Source organism: Acromyrmex echinatior, chromosome 7 (assembly GCF_024713525.1).
Source record: "Acromyrmex echinatior isolate Ae372 chromosome 7, ASM2471352v2, whole genome shotgun sequence".
Lineage (NCBI taxonomy): Eukaryota > Metazoa > Arthropoda > Insecta > Hymenoptera > Formicidae > Acromyrmex > Acromyrmex echinatior.
Window position 1 is genome coordinate 13320599 of NC_141858.1, and position 19180 is coordinate 13339778.

General features: G+C 28.6%; 2 protein-coding genes across 5 annotated transcripts; one reads left to right on the plus strand and one right to left on the minus strand.

Annotated features, from left to right (window-relative positions):
* Positions 1–87: 87 nt before the first annotated feature.
* Dlc90F (dynein light chain 90F) lies at positions 88–2362 on the plus strand. 2 transcript variants are annotated; one of them, XM_011066534.2, is made up of 4 exons: positions 88–226; positions 367–487; positions 848–1013; positions 1130–2362. In XM_011066534.2, exons 2-4 carry the CDS (start codon positions 464–466, stop codon positions 1276–1278), a joined length of 339 nt encoding a protein of 112 aa, XP_011064836.1. In that variant the 5' UTR covers positions 88–226; positions 367–463; the 3' UTR covers positions 1279–2362. The 2 variants fall into 2 exon arrangements, with proteins under 2 accessions (XP_011064836.1, XP_011064835.1); XM_011066533.2 differs by having other exon boundaries at positions 97–252.
* On the minus strand, positions 2019–17884 carry LOC105152324 (uncharacterized). 3 transcript variants are annotated; one of them, XM_011066535.2, is made up of 13 exons: positions 17699–17884; positions 14346–14477; positions 12850–12912; positions 7359–7697; positions 6475–6769; positions 5338–5479; positions 4889–5079; positions 4267–4738; positions 3818–3975; positions 3456–3614; positions 3227–3350; positions 2470–3101; positions 2019–2321 (listed from the first exon to the last, which is right to left on the minus strand). In XM_011066535.2, exons 1-13 carry the CDS (start codon positions 17728–17730, stop codon positions 2175–2177), a joined length of 2886 nt encoding a protein of 961 aa, XP_011064837.1. In that variant the 5' UTR covers positions 17731–17884; the 3' UTR covers positions 2019–2174. The 3 variants fall into 3 exon arrangements, with proteins under 3 accessions (XP_011064837.1, XP_087264223.1, XP_011064838.1); XM_087408097.1 differs by lacking the exon at positions 17699–17884 and adding an exon at positions 15798–15813; XM_011066536.2 differs by lacking the exon at positions 14346–14477.
* Positions 17885–19180: the final 1296 nt, after the last annotated feature.

The window sequence follows — 19180 nt, forward strand, 5'->3', positions numbered from 1 at the left end:
TTTCTCTCACTTCTACTTATTGCACCGTGTGCACCAGTTCAGATAGTGCAGCAATAAAAAACAGACCTAACTAAAGAACAGACCTACAATAACCGGCGATGGTGGCGATGTGACGGTTCAGAATTATTGACTACTGCTGTGTACTGCTGTTATATTTACAGATGGATGTCGCGATATTTTAGAAGATAATTTCAAACAAACGTGACGAGTGTAACGATCAGCTCTTGTTAGTGTAATATTCTTGCTATCAAGGTGAAAAATAATAGCAGACCTTAGACCTGGAAATTAAGATAATCACGTATATAGACTTTCCGAAATTTTACGTTATTGCAACAAATCAGATTTTGCGATATTTCCATGTTTCAGTGCTAAACCTAACAATCATCCGTAATTAAATGAATAATAAGCTTTAAATTATTACGAAAATTGTTTTTGGTCTGAAATAATCTAGTGTTTGTTCGAGATGGAGCAAGATGCGCAAGAAGAGGTTAGTTATGTATATTTCTTTATAATTTTAAACGAAAAATCTCAATTTTGAATTAAATAACAAAGCTTCAATGCTTGATACAGAAATTAAAATTAAATAAATCAGTGATTTTTTCTTTATTGTTTTATGATAATTTTAAAGCATGTATGCAGTGTATAGGATGCTCCTAATTAATTGTGATAAACTTAGGAGTAAATCTTTTCTCATTAAAGATTTGATTCTGAAGCCATATTCATCCAGATGTATTTATTTATTTTCACTAAAACATTAAATATTAAAATATTAATAAAATATGCTTGAATAAATTAATATATTTTTATTGCTTTATGTAAGATTCATGTTTTTTTGTTATGATTCTAGTTGCAATTTGTGGTAGATGATGTGAGCACCATTATCAAGGAAGCAATTGAAGTGTCAATAGGTGGCAATACTTATCAGCATAATAAAGTTAATCAATGGACTTCGAACGTGGTAGAGGCTTGCTTGGGCAATCTTACAAAATTACAGAAGGCCTATAAATATATCGGTTTGTAAAACTAAATTTTCATCTTAAGAAAGAGACTTTATATTAACATTGTTCTTTACATATGTTTTGAAATATTTTTCTTTATATCTCTTTGATATTGAGGTATATAATTGCAGTGACTTGCACAATCATGCAGAAAAACGGAGCTGGACTTCATACTGCAAGTTCATGTTACTGGGATAATGCTACTGATGGCAGTTGCACAGTGCGCTGGGAAAATAAAACTATGTATTGTATTGTATCTGTTTTTGGATTGGCTCTATAAATTTATGTTTGCGTAACAAATTTTGCTTTTGAAAAGAATTCAATATTTTGGCAATGATGAGGTATTCAGTAAATGCCATACTTTCGAAAATAAAACGTTTTGTTCTTGTTCGATAAAACTTAATATTTTTGTTTGAGAAATTGCAGAAATTAGGGAAATAGCAGACAGAGTATGACTGTGCTTAAAAGTTACACAACGCAATGATTAATATATGTAATATACTAAAATTGGACATGTATACACAAAATAGATTGTGCTGAGATATATTTAACTTTCTTATATTTATTTTAACGAAGAATGATATTTTTTATCTACAATTGTAACTTCTATAAAAAAATAAATGCAAGATTTATAATTCTTATATTATTGCACAATATAATTGTGCATGTTAGATGAAACAAGGTATATTTAGATTCGGCAAATAATCCAAAATATATACAAAATGTTTTAAGGGACTTGTATAATAAATTTGTAAAAATACTTTTTTTCTTATGTTATTCTGTCATTTATTTTATGACAGAATAACATAAAATAGATATTTTTAATTTTATTTAAATGATTATTAAAGAACGAATTTAAACCAATTTATATATGTACAAGTTCTTAATTTATTGAACAATAATGAAGTAATTTTTTACTTATTATATTTATTCAATTATATGTAATAAACATTTTGTATAATATTAGATTATTTGCCTTTGTGTAAATACAAATAAGTAATTAGAATTAACGAATTAAATTAGATATTAAATTAGATATTATTGGTATTGATCATGTCATCAGAATGGCGATAATAGAAGCATTGATTTTGTCGGCAAAATAAATAAAAATAAATTATTTAAGAACGTTTTTTTTTTTACACATAGAGAACGATTAAACATTAAGTTCATCACAGTTTACAGTTCTGTGGTCTGAGGTAGACTTTCATCATCGTCGCTTAGAATAATGTTATCATTTAAAAGAATTAGGTTGTAATTTAATTTACTTCCAAATTCATCATCAATGTACATATCTTCGGTCGTATATTGGTTGCCTTGTATGTTCTGTAAAAAAGTTCAAATAAACAATTTTATTAGTATACAAACATTTACTTGTTTACAAAAATTAAAAGTAGAATTTATAACAAATTATAATTTCAATTTAGTCATAAATATTATGATTTGTGTATAAAATTTAAAATTGTCTACTTACTTTTTTATTTAAAACAGTTCTTGGGGAGCCATATGTTGCCAAATTATTCAGTTTTGCAGGTAGAGAACGCCTTCTTGGTGAATCTTTCAGTATAATACTACTTATAGGACGTATGTTAACATATTCTCTTTCATCTACTCTAATTTTTTGCGGGGTTGAGATATTCCTATTTGCAAATGTTATCTTACTTTGATCAGTTTTTTTCGTGGATTGATTCTGTGATGTTTCAGATTCAATTGATGTTTTTGTAGTCGTAGAATTGAGCGTTTGGCTATCTATGAAAGCTTGATTGAAGATTTGTTTTCCGGCAGCTTCGTTAACAGTTTTTATATTTTTAACTTCATCCATTGAAAGATCTAGAAAACTCCTGTTGCTAGATGTCGATTTTTCGATAACTTTGATCTCGTGATTGTCATTATATCTTGTTCCATACAAGTTTTCAAATACAGCTTTGCATTCTTGTATATTATTTAGGTCTACTTTAGAAGATGTTGTTGAACTTATTATTTCCGTGGCACGATCGAGGGCATCCTTTAAGTTTTGTATGGATTGATTTGAAGTGATTGAAATGTTTGCGGAAGTGCCATCACTCACGTTTTTTAATGACTTTTTGTCATCTTCAGTACAATTATCTTTGATGATAATAAATAATTTATTTAGGAATGGAAAATTATATAAAATACATAAATAAAATTAATTTTATATTAATATTTAATATCACAAATTTTGAAAAATGAATCGATCTTTCTTGATTTACCTTTCTCAATTCCAATTATATATGTAGTATCAGCATTTTTTACATGTGGTGTGGAATATTGTACTTTATCATCATCAGTGATAGAAGTATTGCAACAAATTGTTTGTTGCGATAGTAAGGAATCCTAAAAGTATAAAATAATAAAATAAATATACTTAAGAGTTTTGAAATAATATATAATTAATATAATAATTAATATAACTAATATAATATAATATTATGTACATACTTCACTGTGTTCTTTACTGTTGCGTCCCATTCGTGATAAGCAAATTTCTTTTTCTTTTCTCCATAATGTTGACTCATAAAAGCTTTTAGCATTAGAATGCAAAACTTGAGGCTGCATTATTGCATATTTAATACTGGAAGGCATACCCGTGTATGGTGCCTGTAAGAGGAAAATAATTTATATCAGTAAACTAATAAATATTACTGTGTATATGTTTATTATATTCCGCGTATATATATTCACTCAAATTTCATATTTGTATATTACAGTTAATATAAAAATATAAAAATATACTAATATATTTTAGACAAATATTGATTTATGTATGCATCACTAATAAAATTTTGATCGAAATAAAGTACCTTTCGCCGTGGTGTACATAATTTTGAAATAGCTCCACTATATTCACTAGGAGACTTATTGCATTTAGGTTCTATAGCAGTTGTATGATTAGCTGGTTTACATGGTACATAGTCAGGACTTTTTTCTTGTGACAATAATGAGCTTGTAGCTTTCGGATCTATACAAAATTATAAGAATAATTAAAATGCTACAAGATTTTGTAGTATAGAGAATAAAAAGAAATCTAAATTATATCCATTTAATATATTTTTCTCGATTGTCTCAATACAATTATCGACATTTTGACATTTTTATTTCAATTAATATGTAACGTCGCATTAAGTTAATTAAATTTGTAAAATAACTGTTTGCAACAGAGATATAATGTAACTATAAATGTAAAAATGTTAAACATAAAAATGTTAGTAAATATAAATATATTCAAAATTTATATATTAATTTTACTTACATGAAGTTGAATAAGAAAAGGTGGAGTCGCTTCCAAAGAAAAAGTCTTCCCTTCTACTAGCTATCAATTTTTTTAATCGTTTTATATTAGCACGTGCATCATTCCTTTCATCAAGATCTTGTACTATATTTGAAATTTCTGCACAACGAGTGCAAGGAGTGGTAGTCTCTACCTTAATCATGGGACTCACGACACTATCATTGATTACAGTCATTTTTTTCATATTATTTTTAGAATCCAAGTCTCCATTGCATTGCTCTTTCTTAGATTTGAGAAGTTGATTGGACATAGATTTTTTCTCTTCCATAGGCTGATATGATTGTCCAGTAAATGGTTTTTTGGTCAACACCTTATTTTGCGTGAGAGACATAGAAGAAGTCTTTTGATATAGTGTATCATTATATAAAAGATCATTATTATTTCTGTTTTCATTTATAAACGTGTCATTCTTCTCTTCTTCTTCATATATCATCTTAAAAAAAATATATATAAGTAAAATTGTAACAACGCATTCTAGTGAACCAAGAATTACTGTACGAAAAACAAATAATCGACAAAAGCTATGCAAATTCTAAAAATTATATTACTAAATAATTGTATATTATATCTATTACAAATTTACCAGCAGCCTATGAAGTTTTTTTCCTATTCTGTCCATGTCTAACATTATCATTGTTTCATCAGGATGCAATCCAGCCTCTAGTAAACTACGGAAAATCGATGGAACATTCTGTAAGTTTATAACAATATCTCGTTTTCGCATGTGCTGCCGTTCTACATTTGATTGATCATATCCACTCCACGGTACATTTCCTATAGAATGTTTATATAATAATCATTATTAAATTACTATTATCAATTATTTAGTTTGTTTTGATGCAATTTTAATATTTTATTTAAAAAACATTACTTATTACATAACATTAATTATTTTTGTTATTAAAAGACAGGAAATTATATTAATATACTATATGTGTATATATATATATATATATATATATATATATATATATATAGTATTATATTAATATAATTTTTATATTGTATATACTATTAATGTAATGTACTTGCCTGTACACATTTCCCAAAGTAATAGCATCAAGCAGTAAACATCTATTTTTTTATTGGGTTGTAGTCTGTAGCATATCGCCGGTGCTTGCCATTTGAAATTCTCTAGTCGTAAATATTTTTCGAAATCACGTTCTACATAAGGCTAAAAGCAAAAGAAATAATAGCAAATATGTTATTATAGGAAAATATAATATTAAAAATGTATTTTAATATTTCATATTGAGTTATACATCTTATATTCTTTATGTATTAAATAAGGAATAAATCTTTAATTAAAAAATTGCGACATAAATTTGCAAGACTTTTGAGATAAGATAAAAAAACTATGATTAATACTTAGATTTTTATATTCAAACTTTATATAGTAATTAGTTATATAAATATAGTAGTTCAAAATTTTTTCTTTTGATTCTTATTTGTCTTCGCGATAAGATTTTTTTTGACGTGATTCTATGTTAAGTATAGTCTTATACTTATTGCTGAAAATAATCTATTATATTTAATTGCGATTATGAGTTCCGCGTTCCAGACGGCGCATGCGATTAGCATCGACACGGTACAACGAATTTATTCAGAAACGAACATTTTGTTGAAAACAATGCCAGTCGTTTCCGTTGGTGAAACGCTCTTGGGTGTGTCATGGAATCGCGGATATGACGTGATCCGTTTCATTACAGTCTAGTCTGTCTGTGAACTTTTTAAATCTGCTAACAAATCATTTTAAACACGTAAAAGTGTATTTGTCGTGTACTTAAGTTGATGTGAATAAAAAAATATGCATATCTATTGTTTCATTAAGGAATAATAAAGTCAATTAAGATATGTTAACATCATTTAAATAATATATATAACGCGGAAATATAGAAATACATAGATGTATATATGACAATTTATTATATATATTTATTTTGCTACATATATTACATGTATTGTAGCAAAATATCTTATAAATTTATATAAATTCTATATTTTAGCAAATTATTTAGATCGTTTATAAAAAAATATGTGTACAGATTCGTACTTTAAAATAATTGATATTTAATATAATATGATTTACGTTTACATGAAATATTTTAAAACTATATATTAATATTTTGAGAATATAGTAAGGCATAAAAAAACTCAAATTCCACATACTTTTTCCATTTCTCTAGCCAGTTCCCAACCGCCAAGTTTGACAGTCGTATCAGTTGCAAAATAAACGCAGTGTGAGCTAATCGCTGTGTGTATGTATCCTCGCATATGACAATATTTTAATGCGTCCGCCAATTTTATACCGATTTGCATGATTCCTTGTACGTTTATTCGTTCGCCTTGCTCGTGCATGTAATTGTACAATGAGCAGTCGATGGATTCGAAGATTGAGACGAGACCATGCTCGCTTGTGTATGTTGTAGCCATCAGCAGTAATATATTAGGATGCCGAATTTCACTAATAATTTCAAAATTATCATGTTATATAAGACACACAGGATGTCCTGATTATACTATTTTTTAAATAAAAATAGCTTCAGTCATTATAAATAAATACAATATTAAAAATAGCTTCAAATATTTATCTAAATATAAATCTTAATATATGATATTTATAATAAATTGAAGAATTACATATAACAATAGCAATTTTCAGAGAAAAATATCTAAAAAATCTAAGAGTATAAAAATTAAAAATATAAAGAGAGATCACAAAATATACAGGGATGTAATCAGAAAAAATTTTATTATAAAAACTAAAACTAAAATAAAAAAAAAGATAGGGAAAGGATTTTAATCATAAAATATATTAATTAATAATATATATGTATACACAAACTTGAATTATATAAATACTGTTTTTACTACAGAAATATAATAAGTATTAGAAAATTGTGAAGAGATATTTCTTTCTAATAATTATGATTTCTAAAATTAAGAAACGAATCTTGCATGAAGCTGGCTAATTCTTTGTACACTTTATTATTTTAAAAACGAATAATTTGGATGTATTCACTGTTTTCAATACGTGATAGAATGACTCTTACTTAAGGATTTCTACGTCTGCTTTTATAGCATCCCGACATGTTGACAAAACATGCCTCTTTAACATCACTTTTGTATTGTTCCATTCTGCAGAAACCAACTCGAGACATTTGTTCTCTGTGCCTGCAATACACCCAATCTCGAATATTTCAGCAGAACGTATGTGTGGCACACCTGGGATAAAGTGTCCGTGTATTTCCAGCTTTCGATTGTCTTTTAGAGCGGACTGCTCAGCGTTCTGCTCTTTGGATAAATAGACAACCCAGTCCGGATCGGTGATCTCTCCATTAGATGTTTGACAATGATTCGCAAACTGTTGTAATAAATTTCGGCAATATTCACTGCAAGGAAACTTAGGATTAGTTTTATCAGATGCAAGTAGATTTAGCTGAAAGCTATATCACTAAAGAAAAAAATGCCACTTTTTGTGTTATGGATCATTTTTTTTTCACATGAAGAGACAAGAAAGAAAAATAAGGACCAGTTGTCCATCTTCCAATAAACTGTGTGGTAAATCTATTGGATAAACAAAAGAGTAAAAGAGCATAAGAGAGCAAGACAGTAAGTTGAAGTTTACCGAAAGGTGGAGCAATTCTAAATTGTGTAAAAGTTTAATTAAAAAGAATAAGTTTATAAAATAAAATTATATTGTCACTTGAAAATTTATTCGCTCGCGGAGATAATTTTTACACGATTTAGCAAAAATTACCAAATTATACTGAAAACATTGTTCATAATTACTTTGCACGAATTACAATACGACAGGAATGAAGCAATATTTCATTGAAAAGAAAAAAGTAGACATGCACCAGACACAATTATTCGCATAACCGAGGAAACGAAATGTGACAACAACCATCATAATACAAGCAGTATCGTATCATGTATATTATGCAAATGTGCGTGTAACCGACTTTGTAATTTTCAGATATATACATTAAACGTTACATTGCAAATATAGGTTGCTATGCAATTAAGTATACATTGATGGATTTATTCGTTTTTATATAAATCATTTTTGAATCTTATAAGTTTATAAGTATATAAACTGATGGAAAACAAAATAAACTAAGTAAACTTAATATAAATTATAAAATAAAATATAAAGAGCAATGCTATATATATTCAAATTTTCAAATTATGAAGTAGAAACTGAACATTTTACAATCAGAATTAATCTAAAAAAATGTTGATGTCTAATGAGAATCTAATCGCTAGAAAAATTCTATGAGCTGAAAATTTAGACATAAAAAGATTTAATATTTGTTTTTTATAACTAGTTTAAACTTGTGGATCAAAATAAATGAAAGTCTAAAGGAGATTAAAGAACAAAATAAAAAATTTAAACTAAAAAATTTATCAATCTAAAAAATATTACATTTATGACTGTATAATCAACAATCAGGTTAATTGAAAATTACTAAGATTAATTAAATTAGAGTAGAAGTAAGTCTAAAAAAGTATGATTTGATACATAATCTTCAGAGAAAATTTCCTTGAGTGTCAAAGATAAATAAATTATTTAGTGCCTTCCAACAAGCGACACAGTGATCATGTCATCTTTATTGTATTTAACATTGTAAACAATAAGGATGTAATGATCCAATGTGTCATTTATATCGCTTGTTGGAAAGTACATTTATGCCTGTATTCTTAGTCAGATCTTGTATTTAAGTCTTTCTTAAATTTATCTTTAAATGCTCAGCAGCTGTATACACAATTCGTAGAGTATCCGAATATAAATTTAAGGAAGCCTTAAATACGGCCTGACTATAAATACGGGCATTAATTATTGATATATCGTTTCTTCTCAGAGTTCTTACAGTAAACTAATATACCTGAAAGAGCGGGGAATCATGCGTGGGAGAGTCCCACTGTCAGTGGAAAATTCGAAATTTTCCATATGACAAAGCAAGTTAATCTCTGGCGCTTTACATAAATTTTTGCATAACTGGGCGTTATGAACGTCAATCAGTTTATAAAGCGAGTATAACTAATCGTAGAATTGACATCACTTTTCATCATAAATCGTCGCTTGCAGAAACGTATTTACTGTGAAAAAATACGCAAGTTAGTTGTCTCTTTTGCATGCGTATAAGACAGTAGAAAGAAAAATTCGATAAAGATTCTCTCGTTGCAATACAGTACAGTATACAATAAAGTAAAATTTACCAATTAATGAGTATATTTATGAGTACCTTCATACGAAAGTTCAACAAATTAAGGATACGAAGTAAGAAGAGTGATGCGAAGTAAGAATTGTCAAAAATTCAGATATCAACACAAGTACACTTATGACACTTGTGTTTATGTCGATTCGTCCTTACGTTTCAAATACTTTCTACTTTTACTAGAGAGGGCATAAGAATATGCATAATAATTAACCCGTCATCACACAGAGATCGCTGTCTCGGAATACGGGATTGTGATTGGCCGCTGCAATCGAGGCGTTAAAAAGCGCGCGAAAAAAATGTCGGCGGCAGGACAAATTTCAGTTCCCTTGCCGCGTTATTTATCCCTTAATCTGACTCTCGAGGGTGCTGCACATTCGTTATCAGCATTCGCGATTGACACAAACGATCGCCCCGCGGTGTGGAGATCAGCGGATTCTGATACGCGTTTATTTCAGATATGGAACGATTTCCCGCGCGAACGAAATTGGCGCGAACGACGTGAGTGGAACAAAGAGGGTAGTGAAGCTGCAACTTCGCATGTCATTTTATCAGTTCGGACAAATTCGAATGGCGGAGACGGTTGAAGAATCGGCGGCGGATTTGTGGTCGAATTTGTGCAGAATTACGACGCGGACGAGGTCGAGAAGAGCCAGACGACGATCGGTTTCGGGTAATGCGTCGAAATAGCCTTTCGAGGATTCGCGTAGGTACGTAGATCCATCTTAATCCTTATGTGACTAGAATGTGCGCAGTGTGTGGAGTAGCCATTCTGGCCGAAGATCGAAATCGAAGCGTAAGCCGAATTTAAGGGAAGAGTAATGTTTCATTGTTTCAATTTTCACCATTTAGAAGCTTCATTTATGCTTCTGTTCCTCTCCTCTCATATTTGACTTATATACTCCACTTTAATTTTCGCCAAGGCAGGCACTCTGTAATATTCTATAAAATCTTGTTCTGGAAAAGGAATGTAAAAGGTATTGGATCAGATATCCAGAAAAGTTTATTATATTATTATTTTTGCATTTTTCTCATTGAGGTAAATTAATGTAAATTTATAACAGAATTTACTAGTATTAAAAATATTTCTAGTTATATTAATATTAAAATTAAAATTTTTTTTGAGTGTTCTGAGCACCCCATCTACCAACTTGCGTATCTTTAAATCAATCTGTAGTGTTAATCTATAAAGTTAATTTTATCTTCGCGATTATACATACGTCACATACGTGACGTGCTGCGTACACAAAGGCGTACGTAAAGGCGTCCATGGACGCCCAATGTATCGGTCGTGAAATTCTCGTTTTGAAAGCGCAGATTCGAAGTTATTCTCGTTGAAATTCGGTCAGATGCGACAAGCATCGTGAACAGCAATGGATTTTGGGAATTTAGATGTAATTGGTGACTAAAAAACTCTTGTAATATCGAAATTTTGGTACGAAAGTGACAGATTCTTCAAGTGTATTTCGTGCGATGATAGAATCAAATATACGAATATGGCATACATGCTTTACATGAGTTAGTTAAATGCAGATTTATATGCGATAATTAATTTGTGCAATTATTGATATGTATATCCGTAATAATTGGCTGCATGTTTGTGCATGCAGTGATCACGAATATTATTCTCTTGATCGTTATCATTGCTGGCATAATTTTGATTAAAAACAAGAGATTGTGTAATTAATATGCGATTGTTATAGTCACAAGTATGTACATTGTCGTTTAATATTTTTACTTTTTATCTATTTCTACTAATGTAGTTTAATGTAACTTTAATTTCGATTTTACTCTTTCTTTAATTTCTAATTTTTAGAATTAGAAAAAGATATAAAGTGAGTTATAAATTGAGATTAAATTAATCTAAACTAGAAAAGAATTGGACATTTAGTCATCAATAATTGCTCACAGTTTCAGAAATTGAAAACGCGAAGTACTGATAGTAATGTCGCAATTTATCTTGTGATTATCTTTATGAATTAATTTCGATTATTGAGACCGAGATTATTATTTATAATTGGCATCTTGCTTGTTTCGTAAATTGAGAATCATTGATAAGCTCGAGGTATTCAGATAGTTGATTTACGATCACTACAGAAATCAAATATTGTTATTTTATAATAATCTCCCTTAGACTGTTAAAACCACTAAAAATCATTTGAAGATTAGTTATTTTTATTTTTAAGTCTGAAAACATATCGTAGACACAATTAACGTGTCTTGAATTAATAAATTTATTAAGATTGTTATAAGAATATGTGTATGTGCGATATTAGCGAATCTAAATATCTGAAAAATTGATTCAAAGTATTCTTCTTTCAGTGTAAAAATTCAAGATACGATTTATATCTGAATTTGATCCCTGATTCGTGATGTGTAACTAAAATATACGGGCGACAAATAATTCGAATGGAGATAACAGTGATGTGCGTGCTATGGACAATTAACATAAAGGAACCACACTAAGGAAGGCGTTCAACGCGTCGAGGGTATGTCAATTTCTTTATCTTTTAGATATTTGATTTTCTTGATAAAAAAGAAATCAACATGATGTAAAAAGAGGTAAATTTATGGAAAAGATTCGTATATAATATTGTGAATGTAGCTCACAGTAGTTGTATCATTTATAATTTATTTTCAAATATATTGTGCATCCTAACATTTAAAATATTAACATTAAATATTAATATTAACATTAAAATATATTAAAATATTATACTATATGATGAACTTGTATTATCTTTAATTGTTAAATAAAATTTAATTAATTATATATTTTTTCTGCAAGTACATAAACAGATTTATAAAAAAATACAAATTAAATTAGAGAAATTAAAATAAATCGAGATTATTTAAAAATTATATAAAATTATCAAAAATGTTATATGCTTGTATTTTAATAACATATTGAATAAACTTGTGATATTTTCATTTAAATATGTTTTTCCAAAAATTTACTTCTTAAAATAAAATTTGTCAACGATAAATAATAATCATAATTTTTAATATGTATTTTGAAAAATATTACGAAAATGGCTGCTGAAAGCGCCTTTGTATGCGTAATTATTTGTAATAATTTCGAATTTCATTAAAAGCATAGAAGAGCCCAGAAAAATTTAATTTTTTTTTGCTCAAAATAAGATCCAACAAGAGTTCTAAATGATCTTCTTGTTATACTTGCTAGTTGAATAAATGTTTTTACGTGTGGTATACTTTGTGACATAAATCAAGATATAAGCCTCTTTTCTTTTCACGATAATTGTGAATAGATATGCAAACATTTATATTTAAATGATATGCAAGAGCAGGTATGCGCACGTACTTGCGGCCGTCTTGCGGCATCGGCGACGTGGATTGTACATCCCTGTCCGACCGTGTGGTTGTTCTGAAAAAAGAAAAAGAAATGAGAATATCTGAGATTTATTTTGAAATGACTTAGCATTCTAATTGCATTCTATCTTTGAGTACATGTTTTTTTGTTGCCCAAATACTTTTAATTTTATTGATAGTACATTTGATTTATCGATGAATTTTAGATTCTTCGATTGCTCTGACATTTATGCGTAATATTTTCCATAATAATATATTGGATTAAGATACAAATTATCAGTATTGTTATTCGTATCAAAATTTCTTTGAACAATCATACGTTTTGTTTTTCCATGTACAACTTAACATTTTCTTAAAAAAACTTTTTAACGAATGAAAATGGAATATTATATTATAATATTAATAGCATTTTGTTTGTCATTATGAGTTGAAAAAAAGAACATAGTGAAGATAAAATGTATTTACCAAAACTTCATTGATTTTTTTAGGTTTCAGTAAAATAAAAAATAGAAATAGATTTTATTTCGATTATTTTAAATTTAATTTAAATTAAAAAATGTAATTAAAAATTAATTTTTAATTAAATTAAATTCAAAATTTTTAAATGAACAAAGTTAAATATGAAAACATTACATACATAAATATACTTTAGGATATTAAAAACTATAAAATTTGTAAACTTTAAATAAATCTTAGACATTTGGTAATCATATTTGATAGTCTGTAATATTATTTTAATATTGATAAATTTCTTTAATTCATCGATATTTTATTAGTTTCATTAGAAAGCTAATTAAATTTGAAATTTTTTTAAAGAAATCATCTACTGCGCATAGATTTTTGAGAAGCAAATAATAAAGGTTTCTGATGTCAGTAGGACGAATCGTATCGTGAAACAGAGGCAAGAACAAAAACCGATAGAAAATCGATGAATTGTACCATGATGAATCCATGGCAATTGCTGCGCGACCGCAAGATCGATCGTATCTGCGAACTTGCACTTTCCCCGATGATTCGTTCTACACGAATCACAGAACAACGGCGTCTATTACTTCATGACGTGAATCATTTCGCATTCTCGTTAACGCTTCTCTCTTCCCTTCCCCTTTCTTGCCATTTCACTGGCTGATATCAAAGATTAGGGATTGTGATAAAAATACAACTATCAATCTCAAGTAATAATAATACGTGAAAAAATATCGTTGTTAATAAATTAATACGTTGTTAAAAAAAAATTATGTTTTTATGATTAACACTCTTCTAAATGAAAGAGAAATCTAATGTGCATTATATGGCAGCAAAAAAATTAATAACTTGCATCTTTTCATTCTTATAGTAGTAAATGCATTGCTAAATCACGAGTTTTAATTATGGTTAATAGAAATATTTTTGACGTCTTTTATTGAGAAATACATTTATGTTTCTACATCAAATTTTAATAAGGAATCTTGACGAATTTTCTGGAATTCTGACGATTGAATTACTTACTTTTTAATCCATCTAAATGACAATAGTTTCTTCATCGCACACGAGTATTCACGGAACAAAGTCGTGTATCGTGACAACCATTTCGTACTAATCTTAGAGATAGGCTTGTCAGTCTTAAGAATCAAGATCAACCTTGAAAGGAACACGAATATCAACAAACTTATTCTGCAAGCAATATTTAATATATGTATGCGCGTGTATGTGTGTGTATGCGTATATGTGTGTGTATGTGTGTGTGATATTATTTATTCTTTTTGTAATGGTAATGAATAACACATTAAGATGCGAAATGAAAGAAACGGATGCCAATAATTTAAAGAAATTTATCGATAATAAATTAAGATAAATTAAGATAGTACTAAAGATTATCATTTAGATATAATTATTTTTAAAAAATATTTTATTTTAAATTTTGCAAAATTTTAGAATTTATAATACTCCAAAATACTTGACCATGTAACTTTTTCATGTTCAATTTTGTTTATTTTAACAATTAAAGAAATCAAATTAAATTCAAATTAATTTTAAATTAACTTAATATGAAAAATATGTAGTTATCGATTTCTATCTTTTATTTTATTGAAGCTAAAATTATTAAACTTTTTCAATTTAACACTAACAATTATGTTTTGTATATTATTAAAACCGAGATTGATATAATACGAACGTATCAATTATATGACTTATTACGAGTGTTTATTTATTTATTGCACAAAATAGATTTCACGGTTTTCATAGTTTTTGAACATACATATAAATCATATTCTGAACGAAAATAATATATTATAAAGGAGATCCAGTCGGTAGAAAGTTTCTTTGTAGTTTAAATTGTCTACGCAATTATCTGGCAAATTTAATTTAATGTAAAATAATTTTTGTTGGATTATGATTATAATATGAGAATGTATAGTGCTATTATTATTCTTATAGAAAATAGTAATATGTGATTATTTATGAAGTTACAACGTCTCTGTACTGATCGTTTATATGCCTCATTGAGCACCAGCTGAAAGTTTATATAGGAAGATACTATAAATTCACTTACAAGATCATTCGTCGTAGAAATTCATTTACGTAATATCTCTAAGAACTATATCAAATTTTATGTACAGCTATAAAAATTTAATATTTAATGATATATTGGAGATATCTGCTAATATCATCAGTATAGACTTGACAATTATGATATTTCTTCCAAAATAGAAAAGATCTATATCAACCATTTTGTTTTTATAAATCAAAGTGATTTTTATTTTACTCAAGGATATGTTATCTTTGTGAGGTAATTTTTAGATTTATGTACTTTTATTACGTAAAAAAGATTAACAAGTGTATATTACAATATTTTTTTAGTATTTAATATGTTCAAAAATATTAATATGTTCAAATAAATATTGTAAATCCTTTTTATAAATAAATGGATATAAATGTATATAAATTTCTAAAAATTACCTTTTATTCACATTAATTTGCACAAGATTATAGTATTAAAGTCAAGATCAGTCAGTTCTAGGACAGTTTATACAAGATTGCATTTGTCCCGGTTTAGATAAAGTTTTTCATCACTTCTAGATTCACAAACTTCACGGCTTTCTTTGTTACCCTCGCTCAATAAGATAATGGCTGTTTCTTTTTACTTGTCGCTGGCACAATTCGCGGCTTTAAATACCAACAGTGCAATTTTATAGCGGTACGGACTAAGTACGGTCGCACAATCTCGCGCCGCTCGACGAAGAGATAATAGTAGTCATTATGAGCTGCGAGTACACGGTCGGTTAAAATGTCTTGTTAACGGTACAGTCTCCATTGCCTAAATCCACAGGGGGCCCATCCGCTATTCTTTCGACCGTAATTAGCCTGTGTCTTCGATACGCTCGAATTTTTCGGAACATTTTCACGAGACGGAAAGCAATCAAGATGTTGCGCTACGGAGAAGAGAAACTCATGCGGAAGTGCAAATCGTAGAATCTCTCCCGCGCGCGCACATGTTCTTCCGCTTATGTTTCTCATATCGTATTCAATACACGTCTTTCTTTCTCATGCAGGTACAGCATCGATTGAGCGAACTGCTGATATCACTCAATTATCTTTATGTAAATTTGAATTGAGATATCTATCACGATTATCGCGATGCATTTCTCTTTCGTTCGATAACGCTCGTAGATATCGAGCTTGAATAGGGGCTATAAATTCAGTTCATATTGCCACTATATTTTTCAGAGAAATATTTCCTGAATTCATTTCTGAAAGAGACTAAGCGTCTAATAAAGGATTTTTCGCAAAACATACAAAATTAATTGTAATAGGAACAAATTGTTTTGATAGATATAAAAAAGTAAATGATATATACGAGAGTATTTTTTTTGCAAAAGATATTTTGAGTTTAATTGATTCTATTCGTTTTATATAGAGATTGTCATGTGCTTCTTTTTATATTTTGTAGAAAAATTAAATGCATAGTAGGTAACAAAAGAAATAACTGTGGATGCCAAATTATTTTTTAGTGTATAGATACTAGCGATATTTAATAATTAATTATATTTAATAAATTCTAATTAATTATTTGGTGCTTTTATCAGTTTATTTGATATCAGTATCGGCGACCTTCACCTTATATCGAGCATACGTCGATACAAGTTAGATACTATTTTCTTAAATTAGAAAATTACTCTCTCTTTTAAAATATATGAAGATAGTGATGGAAATGGTATAACAAATATTCAGAATATTTAAAGCAAAGTACATTAGTTTTTTTTTAAATTGCACAATACAATAAAAGAGAAAATAAATAGATGTCAAAAGTTTAATTTGATGCGTTAAAAATGTGATAAATTTTAAAAAATTTAATTTTTTTTGTAATGAATTACGATATCTTAATAATATAAGTTTACATCGCTATATATATCATTCATAGGAATCTTGTATTCTTAATCTATTTTGGTATCTATAATGGCATATTGCTACTGATAGGATCATCAGAACACAATACGTTTTGTTGTGGCAATCGATTTTGCTCTAGATATTGTTATAAACAAAGCATAACTTCAGCGAATAAATATCTAATTCTACAATAAATAATTGAAAACGGAAGTGCCGAAAGTGAATTGAGATGTAAAGCAGCCCATGTAATTAAAAACTCAAGCAATTATCATAATTTTAATAAGTTGAAAAATGGATTCAAATCAAATGCATGGAGAACATCAAACTTGGAAAATGTTTGATGTTCTCCATGCATTTGATTTGAATCCATTTTTGGAATTGTAATACATTTTCTTTGTTTCCATCAACATTTTTTCCAACACTTTTTGGCACTTTCTTCTTGCATTTTCAATTTAATATGAATAACAACTTACTTAAACCATTTAACTATCTTGCATACACCCATATTACATGTGGTTCCGCACTGCTAAACTTCGACAGGTTGATTGACGTTGCGTAGTGCTGATGAGCACTACGAAACTCGACTGAAACATGCACGAGAATGCCGCGCGCGATCCTCTCCCTCCTCACGAACTGCGAAACTGCGGTGGTAATATGTACTGACGATACTTCAGTTCTGATAGTTGCGATGGGCGTAGTTTTAGGCACGTTCGCCAATCATTCCCACTCCGTTCTTTCATCCTATAGCAGATTGACTGATTGATCACTATGCCAAAAAACAGCGATAAACAAAAGGAAGTATTAAAGTACTGATTTTAAGTTGGAAAATCTGATTTATTCAAGCATCTACAGAAACATTCATAATCAGAAAGAAGTTAATTTTTTAATATTCACGTGAAGGACAGTTTTATTAAAGGATCTAAAAATTTAAGTAGATACAGATCTGAAAATAATTCTATTTGGACATCAAAACAATTATGATGTATAAGACGTTTAAACTAGTTGCTAGAATGTTATAACTTTTTGCAGTATTATTAACGTTTAAGTGTTCTACATAATTATTTTGATGTTTCAATAAAGTTATTTTCTAATTCACATTTTTATCTAGCTAAATTTTTAAATACCTTAACAAAACCATTCTTTCCATATATGTATATAAAAATTGCGTTACCACTCTAAATATTTAAAAAAATTGAATTACATCCAGGTTTATTTATGAATTTATAGCTGTAATGGGACATCTTGTACATAAAATAATGTATTTTGGTATTGTTATGGTATTTTTACTTTTATTTATGAAATCTCGAAAAATGATTACAAACCTATATTAAATAATTAATACTGTGTGATAATAAAAATATTTTAATCATTATGAATAGGAACATTTAGCTGACAAAAGAATTTTGTGTAATTACATGGTATTTTCGTGATAATTTAAGACTGCTGAAAAGCTGAATTCTTAGATGGTAATTACACAATTCTGAAACTAGCCGGCTTTGTACGGAATCTCCGTGCGTAACGAAGTGGTCTGATATCGCGTTCCGAGTCTGCGCCTTGGCACGCCTTTTTTTGTCGGGTTGGTTCACGAGAGCATACCGGTACCGGTACAATCGGTGCGATGACTGATAACGAACAATTGCGACGCGCAGTCGGCAGCACAAACATAAAATTAGACCATCGCATGTAGGATGAATTGCATTTTGTAACATGAAAGTAAGAACACGAAAGGATTCTTAATTTGTGTGCTATTTATATGTTTTATGAACAAGGAAAAAAATTTACTCTTGTTTAACTAACATTTTTTTTTCTTGAGGTTGCATAAGATATTAGCGAGCCTCTCCATATGTTTACCATATAACAATCCATTCCGAGAATCAAATGTGCAGGATTTATTCCCTATTTTATACGTTCTAATAATTTGATTAATTTCGATTTTTGTGTTATATTCTTTGAGA